The following is a 13,620-nucleotide window of genomic DNA, read 5'->3' as shown; positions in this document are numbered from 1 at the left end:
TCAGGCCCGCTTTTTGTGACGGTGATGACCGTCTCCTCTCTACGTTCCCCTACATTTCTTTCAGTCTTTGCTCTTTGTGAGGAATTACGTCTCAAATATTGGGGGGGCAAAAGGATATTCCTGCCCCCCCCTGTATTTTCCTGGGGGGGGGGAGGGCTGCCCCCGCTGCCCCCCTGGTTCCTACGCCACTGATTGCATGTGATCTCCACCCTGCCTCGGGGCCAGGGTAGCAATTAGGGAAAACTAACCTCTGGTACAGCACCGGGTACTCCTACCTTCCCTAGCACGGGCGAAACCATTTTATAACACGCCCACCAGGACTTCGGCCTCGATGAGTTACAGGGGTTGGGGTGGGCAACATTCAAAAGATTCTCTCTGTTCGGGTAGAAAGCGCTACGTCAAACGGCCAGAACCAGGTACTTGTACAGGGTGTACTGACTGGCACCCCAGCAACACACACAGAACTACAGTCGCCAGCTACTCCTTTGGCTTCAGCCTCCTTTTGTTCACATCATTGTTCCTCTACCTCTCTATCCTCCAGAGACGTACCCGCCGTGTTATCCTGCATTCCACCCTAGCTAGGCCACCAGCCACCCTGGGACATGTCACCCTGGGACATGTCTCACTTCTCCCGGGTGCCGCCCGCTCGCTTTGCGCCACCTCGCCCCACCTACCCGTGTCATCTTTTATCACCGACAGGCACAACACTCGTCACTTCCCTAGGACAGTGGTTCACAAGGTATTTGGGCCGGTGGACCACTTGACTCAAGTAAAACGTACGGCGGCCCACCGAGGTCTAAAATCACTCTACCGTGAATTGCACATTTAAATGGCGGCATGTGGTTCATTACAAGTCAAAACTAAGTGTACCTGTGACAGTAGCACAGTAATAAGTTTACAACACACTTATTAAAGTACACGTGACTACAAATATGACGTGCACTGCGTTACTAAGGGCAACGGATGACGCGGTGAAATGACGCAATGCTCGCGCTGTGACGTCAATACTAAGTGGGTCAGCCAGCGTGTCAGGTCAATGAGCAGCTGGACATGGAGACAGCAACACTGGTGTGACATCAACACTGGGCTAATTAGTGTCTCTGGCGATTTAAACATCACTTTGTTGACATGTAATGACTGTCAGCCGCTGACCACCTGACATATGATGACTGTCAGCCGCTGACATCTTGACATGCGGTCGGCCCACACTGTGACAGCCACTGCCCTATGACACAGCCCTAAGTCACAAGTCCTCTGCATGTCGTCAGCTGCAACCTGGTCGGTCAAGCCCTGCGCACGCGCATGAGCACGAGTCAGTTCCCTGATTTGCTTCTCACAACAGTGAACACACTTTTCTCTTCTACAGCACCTGCAGGGTTTTGTGGGCAACCCACCTTTCTTCTTCACCATCACATCTTTCTTCTTCGCTACATACAGACTACCGTTCCTATCCTTTCTTCTATTCTTCCTGTCCACCGCCTTCTGTAAAATCTGCTCTAACATGCTACACACTAACTTGCTAATCTTTTACAATGCCTTGAGTAGTTTGTGTTCTGATGTGTTTTCACTGATGCTTCTGACAGTTTCTTGATTCTCAGGTTTCCTACTCTCGCCAAAAGACTCCAATTCGCTAGCCAAGGGCCGTAGTTACATCCCGCCAGGGCCACAGCTTCGTAAATGAGCGAGAGGTGATTGAACTTCAAGTCCTTGGATGGAAGTCCACTTACAAACTGGTCAATCACTATGGTTTCTCTAGTTTCTGATGGCATGTTGGGGTACGCACTAGCAGCAAGACGATTCAACACGAAACCATACTCCGTGACACTCTCACCTTTTTGAACCTAGACCTGAACTCAACACGCTTTAGACTTTCTCTCTCTACAGGGTCGAACCTGCGCTCTAAAGCTGCCTTTATAGCATCAAAGTCCTCTAACTCTCCTACACTCAGCTCTCCTAGAACCTGTTGGCAGGGCCGCCGAGAGCCAGCCCGGGCCCCGGGACAGACCTCTCCGGGCCCCTTGTACTTGTAATCGTAAATTATTTTCCCAATATATAATGTATGTTTACAATTCGAATCTCAATATCTACACTCAAACTCAACTTCTGCATGTGTAATGCTTGGGTGTTCTGTCCTTAGACCTTTCTTTAAAAGAAAAAGAAAAGGAGAAGAAGAAAAAGAAAATCCACTGACCAAGGCCGGGCCCCCTTGACAGCCGCGGGCCCGGGTACAACAGACCCCCCTGTCCCCCCCTCTCGTCAGGCCTGCCTGTTGGGCATTACCTCGCAGGCACATGGCTAAGTTCACTCCCTTCTCTGTATAGTCCCAATCGTTCCATCTAGCGACTGTTTCAAAATGGCGGAGCCAATCCTTAAAGTCGCCTTTAGTGCCTGTGAACACTTCTGGTATTCTTTCCTTTCTACTACCTGGGAAAGTGCGATTTAGAAATGTGCTGTTAGCAACACTTCTGTTCCTACTCCTGGAACTAGAGCACTGGCTATAACAACTGCTGAACGAACCTTCGTCGCTACTGCTGCTGCTATTTCTATGTCCACTACACCTGGGGGACCTTTGACTCCTAATCCTATGTCTTTCCTTCCTGCTTTTAGTCACTTTCTGAGGAAACCAACTTTCTTTCTTAAGCACAAGGATACCTATGGACACACCGAGCGCAAACACCAGGGCACACAAAGCAGCCGTTAACAACATGATGAACACAGTGTGTGCGTAAAGAAAACGCTCCTACCTCTACACTCTACAGGAATGTGACCCAGCAGCTCGGTGTCCAGTGAACACAGACAAGACCGGGCTGACACTCGACAGAAAGTCTCCGGGTCACGGCGCCATGGACTTGTAGCCGGAGCCATGCGCTTCCTCACTCAGGTCAACACCGTGACCCCTGGCGCCGTCAGTCCGTGAACGGCGTTCCTCTTTGGTGTTCCAGGGGAGAGGACGGGAGTTCCCAAGGAGAATTTTCCAATATAATTCTAGCTTTCGTTCGTAGGGTGTGTTGTCTTTTACCTCGCGCTGTGTTTTTTGTTTGCCATCCACTACACACCCGCACTCAGCCGACCTTGCAGTCCACTGAAGACCTGCTTTATTTGCCCAGACTAAAGTCTTTTCTTGGGTGTGTCAACTCCACGGATCTTCACGTGTGTTCTGTCTGCTGTGTCACCACTACACGGACAACACAAATCTCTCTCGCGCTAGTGGTACACGTTCACCTCACTCACACGAGAGGACACACTAGCATTCGTTGGGACTAACACGCTCACACAGGTAAGTACGTTTAAAGACAGATTTATTTACACATACAATCACTGTTTGTATTGTAACCTACCTACCTAGTCTACTAAAACCTATCATCTAACTCCCTGGGGTGGGGAAAGAGGGGTGTGAGTGACGTGGCCGCTCACGTACTCACAACCAAAGTTTTGCTGTTTTCAAAGTAGGACCACCGGCCTTTGGGTAAACAGCTGCACCGACTGTTGCCTGGTGTGTATACTTACATATCTGGGTGCCTCGTGCGACCAATGATGGGGTGGAAGGGGTGCTGGCGGAGGGAACAATGTCAGGACAAGCGGTCCCGCTACAACTGTGATACACAAACAGTCCTCATCCAGTCCACCACAACAGTGAATAAAGCTCAGCAGGGTGAGCACGTGTCTCATTCGCCATTATTTTACTGTGTGTGCCTTACAGTAGGTATCGGGATATACAACTGCTTTATTTTTTTTGAATGAGTCATTTTTCTCTGTTTTATGAAAGTACAAGAAAATATAAGAAAAACAGAACAAAAACCAAGTCTCAATCTCTGTTGTTCACGATATTGCTGTTTGAAATTTGTGATTTGAGTGACAGCTGTAACTACTGTATTCTGGATCATGTTTGAAGCTCTCATATACAGCATCTTGAAACATTACAAATCCTTTATACAAGATATTTCTAACACTTACTCGTGACTAAAAAAAAAACTCAGTTGCAGACGGATATACCGAAAACACAAAAATCTGAAAAAATACATTTCACTGTTCATCATTGTACATATAAACACCAAACATGTATTTCAAGGATCTCTTCGTGATAGGCCACCTCCAACATTACAAAATGAATCTTTCAGGCAGGTAAACGACAAGTTTAGAGGTAATGAACGGTAAACGGCTGTAATTTTTTATCTACCGGACAGATTGGGTTGAAATTTTAAGCATTTTAAATACATGTATGTTTTAATATATATTAAAAGTTTCCATTTATTTTACGTGACCTTTAACCGGCATGTATGGAGTACATGTTCTCATTACACCGCTTGGACGTTGATGGATATTTTCGTCGGCTTTTAATTATGCCTTAGAACTGGTACCAATCTTCTCTGATTTGATTTAATATATAAATACACATTCAAGCCCCTATTAACGAGGACATAATTACCAACACAACTATCAAAACCCTGGCCGACTCGCTCCTGCTGATTTGCATGCTGGGTACCATGCTTTCTCACAAAATACACACGATTCTTACAGTCACACAATAGTTTTGCTTCTCGTCATTTATATGTAATATATTTTTCTGAGAGTTCATAAAATACTTTAACTTGAAAACGAGTGGGTTTTGTGCGATCGTCCACTTGGCAACAGCGGGATGACGTGTGTGTCGGGTACCTTCTTACAGCCTCTGTGCTAACGTCTCGGGTGGCAGACGTTGAAAAAAATGGGGTGGCAGTACCAGCTGCTTATATCACATGTGTAGAAAGAGACATGTAAATATACACTTAATGTTAAATGATTTGTTTTTATTTTCGTTAAAAAGAGGTGTATTTTCACCTGTCCAGGTATGTATACAGCCCTTGCTTGTGACGTCCATTGGCTGCGCACCACGTGCGCACAGGTAGGTGGTGATCGGTCTTCCTCAGAGCAGTTCAACAAGCAAAGTGTGCTCTAAAGATGTTTTGTGCTTGATAAGTTTTGTTGTTTTATTTCGTGCACAGATTCACCTCAACTAACATGTCGTTTACATAAAATCCGCAGGGAATCGACAGAGTAGGAGTAAGAAGTTGTTCCCTTGGAGCCAGAAGACCTCAAAGACTTGAGACTAGCCAGAGAAAGAAAGTAGAGAAGGCAGCACTGCCTGCAGTCATCAGTCATTGCCGACTGTAGAGCCTTAGTCAAGAAGGAGGGAGATACAGAGGAAGAAAGCATCATCCATTATCAGCGATGTCCACCCCACGAAAGTTGATAACCATTGCCATCTTCGTCGCCGTACTCGGCGTCATTGCACGTCACGCTGTCAAAATGACGTACGTCACACATGTTTGGTCTTTGTTTGTCTGCACGTCACGACTGTCTCCTGGTGTGTACCACTGTGTTTGTATATTTGTTTGTGTGTGTGTGTGTGTTCATGTCGGTGTATCAGACTAACAGCTAACAGCGGATACTAAGTCACGGATACAGCTGCACGGATACAGACATAGATAACACCGACACACAGACGGACGTGAATGAAACACGTGTGCGGGACGCCAACAGTCTTCTGTCTGCTAAACAACGTGCTGTCCTGTTGTCCATATGTTACAGAGTGAAAATGGGCGTCTTCAGACATTTCTATCCACACTATCCAGGAGATTGCAAACCTGTAGAGGGTATACGTAAGTCAGACGAGAGACAGTTTTATTGACAAGCTATATTGACGAGAGAAGAGTTGTATTTACACTCTGATGTGTGTTTGTGTGTGTCCACCCCGTGTCCACCCCGTGTCTCCACAAGGTCACCCCGCACACAACAGAGCGACTTCAAACATCACACAGCTCCACACCTACACTAAGTATACAGAATAGTGATCACACTTCATGACACACTAAAGCGAGCTGACACGTGACACAGTCTACAGTACACTGAGTGACACACAAGAGCGAGCTGACACGTGACACAGTCTATGTACACTGAGTGACACACAAGAGCGAGCTGACACGTGACACAGTCTATGTACACTGAGTGACATACAAGAGCGAGCTGACACGTGACACAGTCTATGTACACTGAGTGACACACAAGAGCGAGCTGACACGTGACACAGTCTATGTACACTTGGTGACACACTGTACAGCTCCATCTCCTGCTTCCAGTCCTCACGTCCCAAGGCAGACAGGCAAGAAACGCGTATACAGACACACGTACACACAAACGTATAATGCGTTGGTATTTAAGGAGGATGGAATGTTTGTGGTCTTTGATGTACACTATCATCCAGAGGAATCCCTAACATTTGCTTTTCCTCCTTTCTCCAGAACTAGGGTCAGAGGACATGGAGACTCTCTCAGATGGACTGACCTTCATCACGTCTGTGAGAGGCTTCCTTCATTGGCATGACATGTGACACGACCTGTGTGTGTCTCTCTCTCTCTCGTAACACACACACATGCAGCATCTACAAATATATGAAGTCTTAGCAAAAGGAAAAAACGCTAACTGAAAAAAAAATTAATGCTGAATCATTTGTACTGTTGAGCATCGCAGACCTTTTAAATTGTCATCAACACCGAAATGACCCGCCCTCGATAGTCGTCTCATCCACAGTTGTAGTTCTGGCGGGTCATTCTATAAGGGTGGACTACTGTTTCATACATGCTGACTAGACCTATTAGATGATTATCAAATGACTTCAAGATGGCTTTCTATAACTAATAAATGATTTCAAGATGACTAAAGGTCGTTGCCCTCCAGGGACTCCTCCTGACGACGTCGGCTGCGGGGTACAAAGAACATTACCGGCGTAACAACCTGGCGGGACACGTGTACCTGTACGACTTCAAACAACCCCAGCAAGGTGTCCGACAGCTCAAGATTGTGTCCACGCCTCACCTGGACCGCGGCACATTCGCGCCTCATGGCATCAGCGTATGGGAGGACAAGATCACAGGTAGATGAAAACATGTCAATAAAGGTAAATGTAAACAGTCATGTGGGTGCAAGGATATTAAAGTTAGAGTCAAGGCGCTGATAAGGCTGTGGCGACAGTCCAAAACGTTTAAAAATTATATTTATTTACGATTGCAGAGCACGAGGACACTACAGAAGATTTCATTGTTTCCTTCCTCACTTTATTATCATTTGGTAGATGTTTATAAAAATAGACACATTCATGGCAGGACAGAGTGTTTACTTTGAGCACAAGTGCTACCCTTTAGGCTCCAAGAGCTTTGACTGTAGTTTAGTACCCGAGTCTTGGCCTCCTTACTTTTATTCTCTTCTCAAGTTTCTGCATTTGTAAACACAACAACTATTTTTGAATTCCCTCCATCTTTTTCTCGGCAATCGTTTGGCTTGGTAAGCAGTCCCTGGCATACGTCATCAGGTCACGTGACTGAGGAGACTGCCTTGAAGCAGACGAGAAGAGTTCGGCGTATCTTCTCTCATTAAACACAACACCCTGCATAACCTTCAACGTTTTGTATTAGAAGACACCCGAAAAAAAGATGAGATTCAAGATGATCACACGCTTTATGAGAGTCTAAACAGTTTTATTCTGCCTTGAGTGCACCTTAAACTCAGGTAATATCCACAGGAGCGCAAAGATAAGAAATGAACTTGCAGTTAGGGAGGAAGTTAGGAAACAGTAGTAAAATGTTTATGTGTGAAGTAAGTGTCATAGTGTAGCATGTGTAAACCACCATGTAACCTGTGTACCATGAAAGTGTCCCAAAACGTGTAGAAATCATTAAGATATACACCAATATGTAAGTGAAATATAATAACACGGATAGGAAATATGCAAACACAAACATGAGGTCGTTCTTACTAGCGATTCATTTACTTCTCTTTCTCCTCTCTCTTCTTCTCCTACTCCTCTTCTCTACTTCCCTCGCCTTTTCTTTTGCGAACATCTATTTCTAATGCTGACCTCTCTCGTTGTTAGTCCTCTCTAACCCTAGTATTTCACTGCCATCATGACAGCATGCTGTTCTCTAAACTTCACACTTTGATCACATGTTGAACTTTAACCCCTTCCCTGACAGGTCGCCACACAGTGTTTGTGGTCAACCACCCACAACGAGAGCCGCCAGTGGACACCATCGAGAAGTTCACCTATGACCCCGAGCAACAACAGCTGCTTCATCAGGCCACGTTCTCCTCTCCCGAGATGAGACTGTTAGTTAATATATTGGTGTGTCGAGATGAGACTGTTAGTTAATATATTGGTGTGTCGAGATGAGACTGTTAGTTAATATATTGGTGTGTCGAGATGAGACTGTTACTTACCTAAAGTGGTACATAAGACATCCGCTAGAGACTGTCATCAGCACGGTCAGCCATGCTGTTCCAGGACAGTTTCTGGTCCTGTAGTTCTCTCTCTACTGACCACTGGCTTCCTCTTGCCATCACCTGTGCAGTGAAGGAGTATTTTGGGTGGTGTCTCTGGTTTCATTCTGCACACATGCAGTAGCCATTTCCTTCTTCTTTTTATTTATTTGAATTGTGGTTGTGATATTTGTCCAGCTGGCTCTTGTAAGGATTTCTTCATTAGTGATTGTGTTAGAGCACAATATCTTGAAGAGTTTCATCGGACATTTGGTTTGAAAAGTCTTTAGCCTCTGCCGAACTTTTGCTGCTATCGTCCAGCACTCACTTCCATACGAAAGGACATTGCTTGTACAGATTCTTAATTGTGTATTCCTCCTTAGAGCTTTGGACTTCCAAGTTTCTTTTAGCAAGGCAAAGGCTTGGGTTGCTTTGATGAGTGTTTTTCACATCCTTTTCTGAATCTCCATCTGTTGCTACTCGACTGTCATGGTATGTAAATTCTTGGACTTTCTCTACTTTGTTGTCAATTGTGATGGGTTCTGCTGAGTTGGCATTCTGTCTCATTTTGTTTTTATTTTTCCTGTGTTTATTTTAACTCCTACTTTTCATGTAGTTTTAGTCAGATTGTTGTTCTTTCCTGAACATCTTTTTGTTGGCTGGATAGTGTAACAATGTCATCACCATCATGTTTCTTGCAGTACAGATATAAGTGTCCAACTTATTCCCATTTTCTTGTCTACTGTTATTTGTTTCATGAGCCAGTCCCTGGCCAGTATAAACATTTCATCCCTGTTTGACTCCAGTGGTAATGCTGAAGTTATCCGTGAGCTTGTTGTTTCTACAAACCACCTGGTGTGAAAGTGTGTGTGTAGCTTTTATCACATTTTACTATTATCTGTGGTATTTCATAATGAGGCATGATTTTCCCCAATGACTCATCGTGTATGATGACAATTGCTTTCTCAAAGTCAATAAAGGTGTCATACACAGCAGTGTGAAGGTAGCCATGTTTTAATATCAGGTAGCGGACAGGTGTGTCTCACTGACCACAACTCTCTCTCTCTCTCCACAGTCGTAGGAGGCTTGTACACAGTGTATGACCACCCCAACATGCTGATGGCTGCCTCCAGTATTTCAGTCCGGAAATTCTTGAACAGAATGTGGCCATTTCTCGGTGATTGTGAAACTAACCCAATGATCTTACTGCTACAATTTGGCTATTTGTCAGTGATTGTTTTTGAGACCATTATTATGTTTGTGTGTTTTTAGTAAAGCGCTTTGAGCCCACCTTTAATGGTGGGGAAACCCACTACATAAATAAACATAATATTATTAGTATTTGCCTACTTCCCCCATTGCCACCTGTGGGCCTGCCTGCTGTCGTGTTTGTCTGGAACCTCAGCTCATTGTTTGTCTCAGGATGAACGACGTTCAGGCTACAAGTGACAACAGCTTCTACTTCACCAACTCGCACGCCAGCCATTCCATCTTGAGGATTCTGCTGGAAGTGCTGCTGGACTTGCCCTGCACAAACGTGGTTTACTTTGACGGAAGATTTTACTCTGTTGTTGCGGATGGCATTAGGTCAGCCAACGGTATTTACATGTCCCACGACCGGAGGTGAGTGTGGCACGCGCACAGACAAAGGTGTGGACACATATTGCGTGTGTAATATACTACCCGCCATTCCACGTGACACGAATAAACCCAACTGAGATACATTGAAGTTAAATCTTGATGTGTTATATGATGAATACATAACAACTGTTCATGTCTCAAGTGATCCATTCGAATATTTGGGGAGGCGGAGAGCCGAGTGGTTAGAGCGCTTGCGTCCGAACTGACGGTTCGATACCCGTGTAGCGCAGCTCACTTTTCCTAGTCGACCCAGTTGGCGGGAATGGGTGCCTGACTCCATAGAGGGTTGGGGAAGGTAAGACAGCGAGGGAGAGGAGATAGGTACCGAGAAAAGTGAAGTCGCTAACACCCTCCTTAACGACACACCTGGCGTGCTGACAGACAAGACACTGGACCCTCCACAACACACTCTTCATTTGTTGTCACGTGGCAATATACTTGAAGTCTGACACAAGAAAACAATTTATGCACCAACACAAACGACAATTACAACTGATGTTTACTCAAGCACATTTTGCGTCTTGTTACACAAAAGCATTGCCTACTACTAAACGAGTTTTTTAACAGAAAGTGATGTTCAAAACTGAGTATGTAATGAGTATAATTTTTAAACATTTGTACATTCTGTTGGATGTTCAGCACACTATACAACATGCACACAATATGTTGCTTTATGTGGATTGAACCACACCATGGAGACACCGAGACCTAGAGTCACCACTAACAGACAATCAGTCTTGTAGAACTAATTATAACTGATAAATATTTCATTTGGATGAAAACTATCCTTTATAAATAATCTTGATAATTAATAATTAATCCTAAATAACTATTGACTACTATGAGTCTATAGCTACTATAAGTCAGTGAGTAATGAGTATAGTGTGATGTCTCTCTACACCTCAGGTATGTTTATGTAGCCGCCATTACTGGACAAGAGTTGTGGATCTTTAAGAGGAACAACGACAGCTCTCTGACCGAACAGCAGGTGAGGTTTGCTGAACATTACAGTAAGACTGATAATAACAACCATCATGGCCTAGTGCATTAATTCCACTGGGCAGCTCTACACAGGAAGTGTGCTCAGTTCCACAGACAAAACAAGTGCTAGTCACAAGCTAGTCACAAGCTAGTCACAAGCTAGTCACAAGCTAGTCACAAGCTAGTCACAAGCTAGTCACAAGAGAAAGATAAGACGGACTGGTGACCCTCGTGACGTCAGTCGTCAGTGCAATCAAGCCTGAGACTTGGTGAAATCAGCTCCTCAGTTCATGGGGCTGACTGTTAGTAATTAACTATTTATGTTAGCAATTATTTATAAATATCTTGCTTCATATCAGTCAAACGCTTCTTTTCTTGCAGATTTTCAAATTAAACTTTTTGGTTTTGCACGTGTTTGCAGGTGTATCCATTGTACTCGTCACCTGACAATATTATTGTCGACCGTGTGTCGGGCGACCTGTACCTGGGCAGCCATCCAATCCTCTTCAAGCTGCTGCAGTTTATGCAACATCCGGGTTCCTCGGCTGCTCCTTCACAGGTATATGATTACCATATTAGTGCCTATAGAGAGCTGAGTAGAGAGCTGAGTACAGTCCCTATAGAGAGCTGAGTAGAGAGCTGAGTACAGTCCATATAGAGAGCTGAGTACAGTCCCTATAGAGAGCTGAGTAGAGAGCTGAGTACAGTCCCTATAGAGAGCTGAGTACAGTCCCTATAGAGAGCTGAGTAGAGAACTGAGTACAGTCCCTATAGAGAACTGAGTACAGTCCCTATAGAGAGCTGAGTATAGTCCATATAGAGAGCTGAGTATAGTCCCTATAGAGAGCTGAGTACAGTCCCTATAGAGAGCTGAGTATAGTCCATATAGAGAGCTGAGTATAGTCCCTATAGAGAGCTGAGTACAGTCCCTATAGAGAGCTGAGTATAGTCCCTATAGAGAGCTGAGTATAGTCCCTATAGAGAGCTGAGTACAGTCCCTATAGAGAGCTGAGTATAGTCCATATAGAGAGCTGAGTATAGTCCATATAGAGAGCTGAGTATAGTCCCTATAGAGAGCTGAGTACAGTCCCTATAGAGAGCTGAGTATAGTCCCTATAGAGAGCTAAGTATAGTCCATATAGAGAGCTGAGTATAGTCCATATAGAGAGCTAAGTATAGTCCCTATAGAGAGCTAAGTATAGTCCTTATAGAGAGCTAAGTATAGTCCATATAGAGAGCTAAGTATAGTCCCTACAGAGAGCTAAGTATAGTCCATATAGAGAGCTTAGTATAGTCCATATAGAGAGCTAAGTATAGTCCATATAGAGAGCTAAGTATAGTCCTTATAGAGAGCTGAGTGTAGTCCATATAGAGAGCTGAGTACAGTCCCTATAAAGAGCTGAGTATAATCGATATAGAGAGCTGAGTATAGTCCCTATAGAGAGCTAAGTATAGTCCCTATAGAGAGCTGAGTACAGTCCATATAGAGAGCTGAGTATAGTCCATATAGAGAGCTAAGTATAGTCCATATAGAGAGGTGAGTATAGTCCCTATAGAGAGCTAAGTATAGTCCATGTAGAGAGCTGAGTATAGTCCATATAGAGAGCTGAGTATAGTCCATATAGAGAGCTGAGCATAGTCCCTATAGAGAGCTGAGTATAGTCCATATAGAGAGCTGAGCATAGTCCCTATAGAGAGCTGAGTATAGTCCCTATAGAGAGCTAAGTATAGTCCATATAGAGAGCTGAGTATAGTCCCTATAGAGAGCTGAGTATAGTCCTTATAGAGAGCTAAGTATAGTCCCTATAGAGAGCTGAGTATAGTCCCTATAGAGAGCTGAGTATAGTCGTTATAGAGAGCTGAGTATAGTCCCTATAGAGAGCTGAGTATAGTCCATATAGAGAGCTGAGCATAGTCAGGTCTCATATTCTCAGGTACTACATATACGGGTGAAGGAGGGCCGGGTGGTGTCAGCACAGGAGCTGTTGTACGATGACGGGGGACAACTGGCGGCGTCCTCATCTGCCGTTGTCTTCAACGGTCGGCTGCTGGTGGGCTCCGTGTTACACAAACTGCTCCACTGTGACGTCACAGTTCCTATGTAACGACTGCACACCAAGCGAAGAGAGCGAGTCTTTGGATTGGCATTCCATTCCATTTGTTGACAGTGATTCCAGCTCTGCCTGCTACAATGTTCACCTCCAACTTCTACGGTTTTCAGCAGACACGTGATGCCCCCGACATGGTGTACAGGCAGGAAGGAAGGATGTATACACAAGACCAATGTTTAGAGCACAATACTTTTATTACAGCACAATCCACACAATGTGTCGATGGAAGGTTTGGCAAGTGTGAGTGGCGAGGACAGAGCAGTGACTGTATGTCATGACACTAGGCAGTTTGTTAGTGTCAGTGTCATGAAACTGTTGGTAGGAGGCAGATAACTATGTGATGGATTGCACCTTGACACCGCTGCCTCCTAGTCCTCTCCCTTGTCGATCATTGTAGTATGTTTCTTACTCACCTGAGTTTACACTACCTGCTAAACAACATCGACACAGCGAATGTTGAATAAATTGTCTTTACAAATATAAACTTTAGTGACACAAGTCCCTTTATTGAATAAGCTGTTTAAGCACAGGTATCATTTGTAAACAAAAGTAGTTTGTCTGGTGTGTCTTTGCCTTTTGTCTTTTATATTATACTGAG

General features: G+C 44.6%; 1 protein-coding gene across 3 annotated transcripts; it reads left to right on the top strand.

Annotated features, from left to right (window-relative positions):
* The first annotated feature begins 2,349 nt into the window (after positions 1-2,349).
* Positions 2,350-13,506, top strand: LOC112556722 (serum paraoxonase/lactonase 3-like). 3 transcript variants are annotated; one of them, XM_025225979.1, is made up of 10 exons: positions 2,350-3,277; positions 5,023-5,291; positions 5,569-5,639; positions 6,279-6,334; positions 6,715-6,910; positions 8,007-8,139; positions 9,712-9,912; positions 10,837-10,918; positions 11,333-11,470; positions 12,846-13,506. In XM_025225979.1, exons 2-10 carry the CDS (start codon positions 5,209-5,211, stop codon positions 13,014-13,016), a joined length of 1,131 nt encoding a protein of 376 aa, XP_025081764.1. In that variant the 5' UTR covers positions 2,350-3,277; positions 5,023-5,208; the 3' UTR covers positions 13,017-13,506. The 3 variants fall into 3 exon arrangements, with proteins under 3 accessions (XP_025081764.1, XP_025081767.1, XP_025081766.1); XM_025225981.1 differs by lacking the exon at positions 2,350-3,277 and adding an exon at positions 3,511-3,652; XM_025225982.1 differs by lacking the exon at positions 5,569-5,639 and having other exon boundaries at positions 2,351-3,277.
* The last annotated feature ends 114 nt before the right edge of the window (positions 13,507-13,620 follow it).

Source organism: Pomacea canaliculata, linkage group LG2, assembly GCF_003073045.1.
Source record: "Pomacea canaliculata isolate SZHN2017 linkage group LG2, ASM307304v1, whole genome shotgun sequence".
In the NCBI taxonomy this organism is placed as follows: domain Eukaryota; kingdom Metazoa; phylum Mollusca; class Gastropoda; order Architaenioglossa; family Ampullariidae; genus Pomacea; species Pomacea canaliculata.
The sequence above is the reverse complement of the archived record's forward strand: the minus strand, read 5'-3'. Positions and strand labels throughout refer to the sequence as shown.

Coding starts and splice junctions, on each gene's coding strand:
- LOC112556722 (XM_025225979.1), top strand. CDS start 5,209: ATGTCCACCCCACGAAAGTTGATAACCATTGCCATCTTCGTCGCCGTA. Junction 8,140..9,711: donor TCCTCTCCCGAGATGAGACT/GTTAGTTAATAT, acceptor TGTTTGTCTCAG/GATGAACGACGTTCAGGCTA. Junction 9,913..10,836: donor TACATGTCCCACGACCGGAG/GTGAGTGTGGCA, acceptor TCTACACCTCAG/GTATGTTTATGTAGCCGCCA.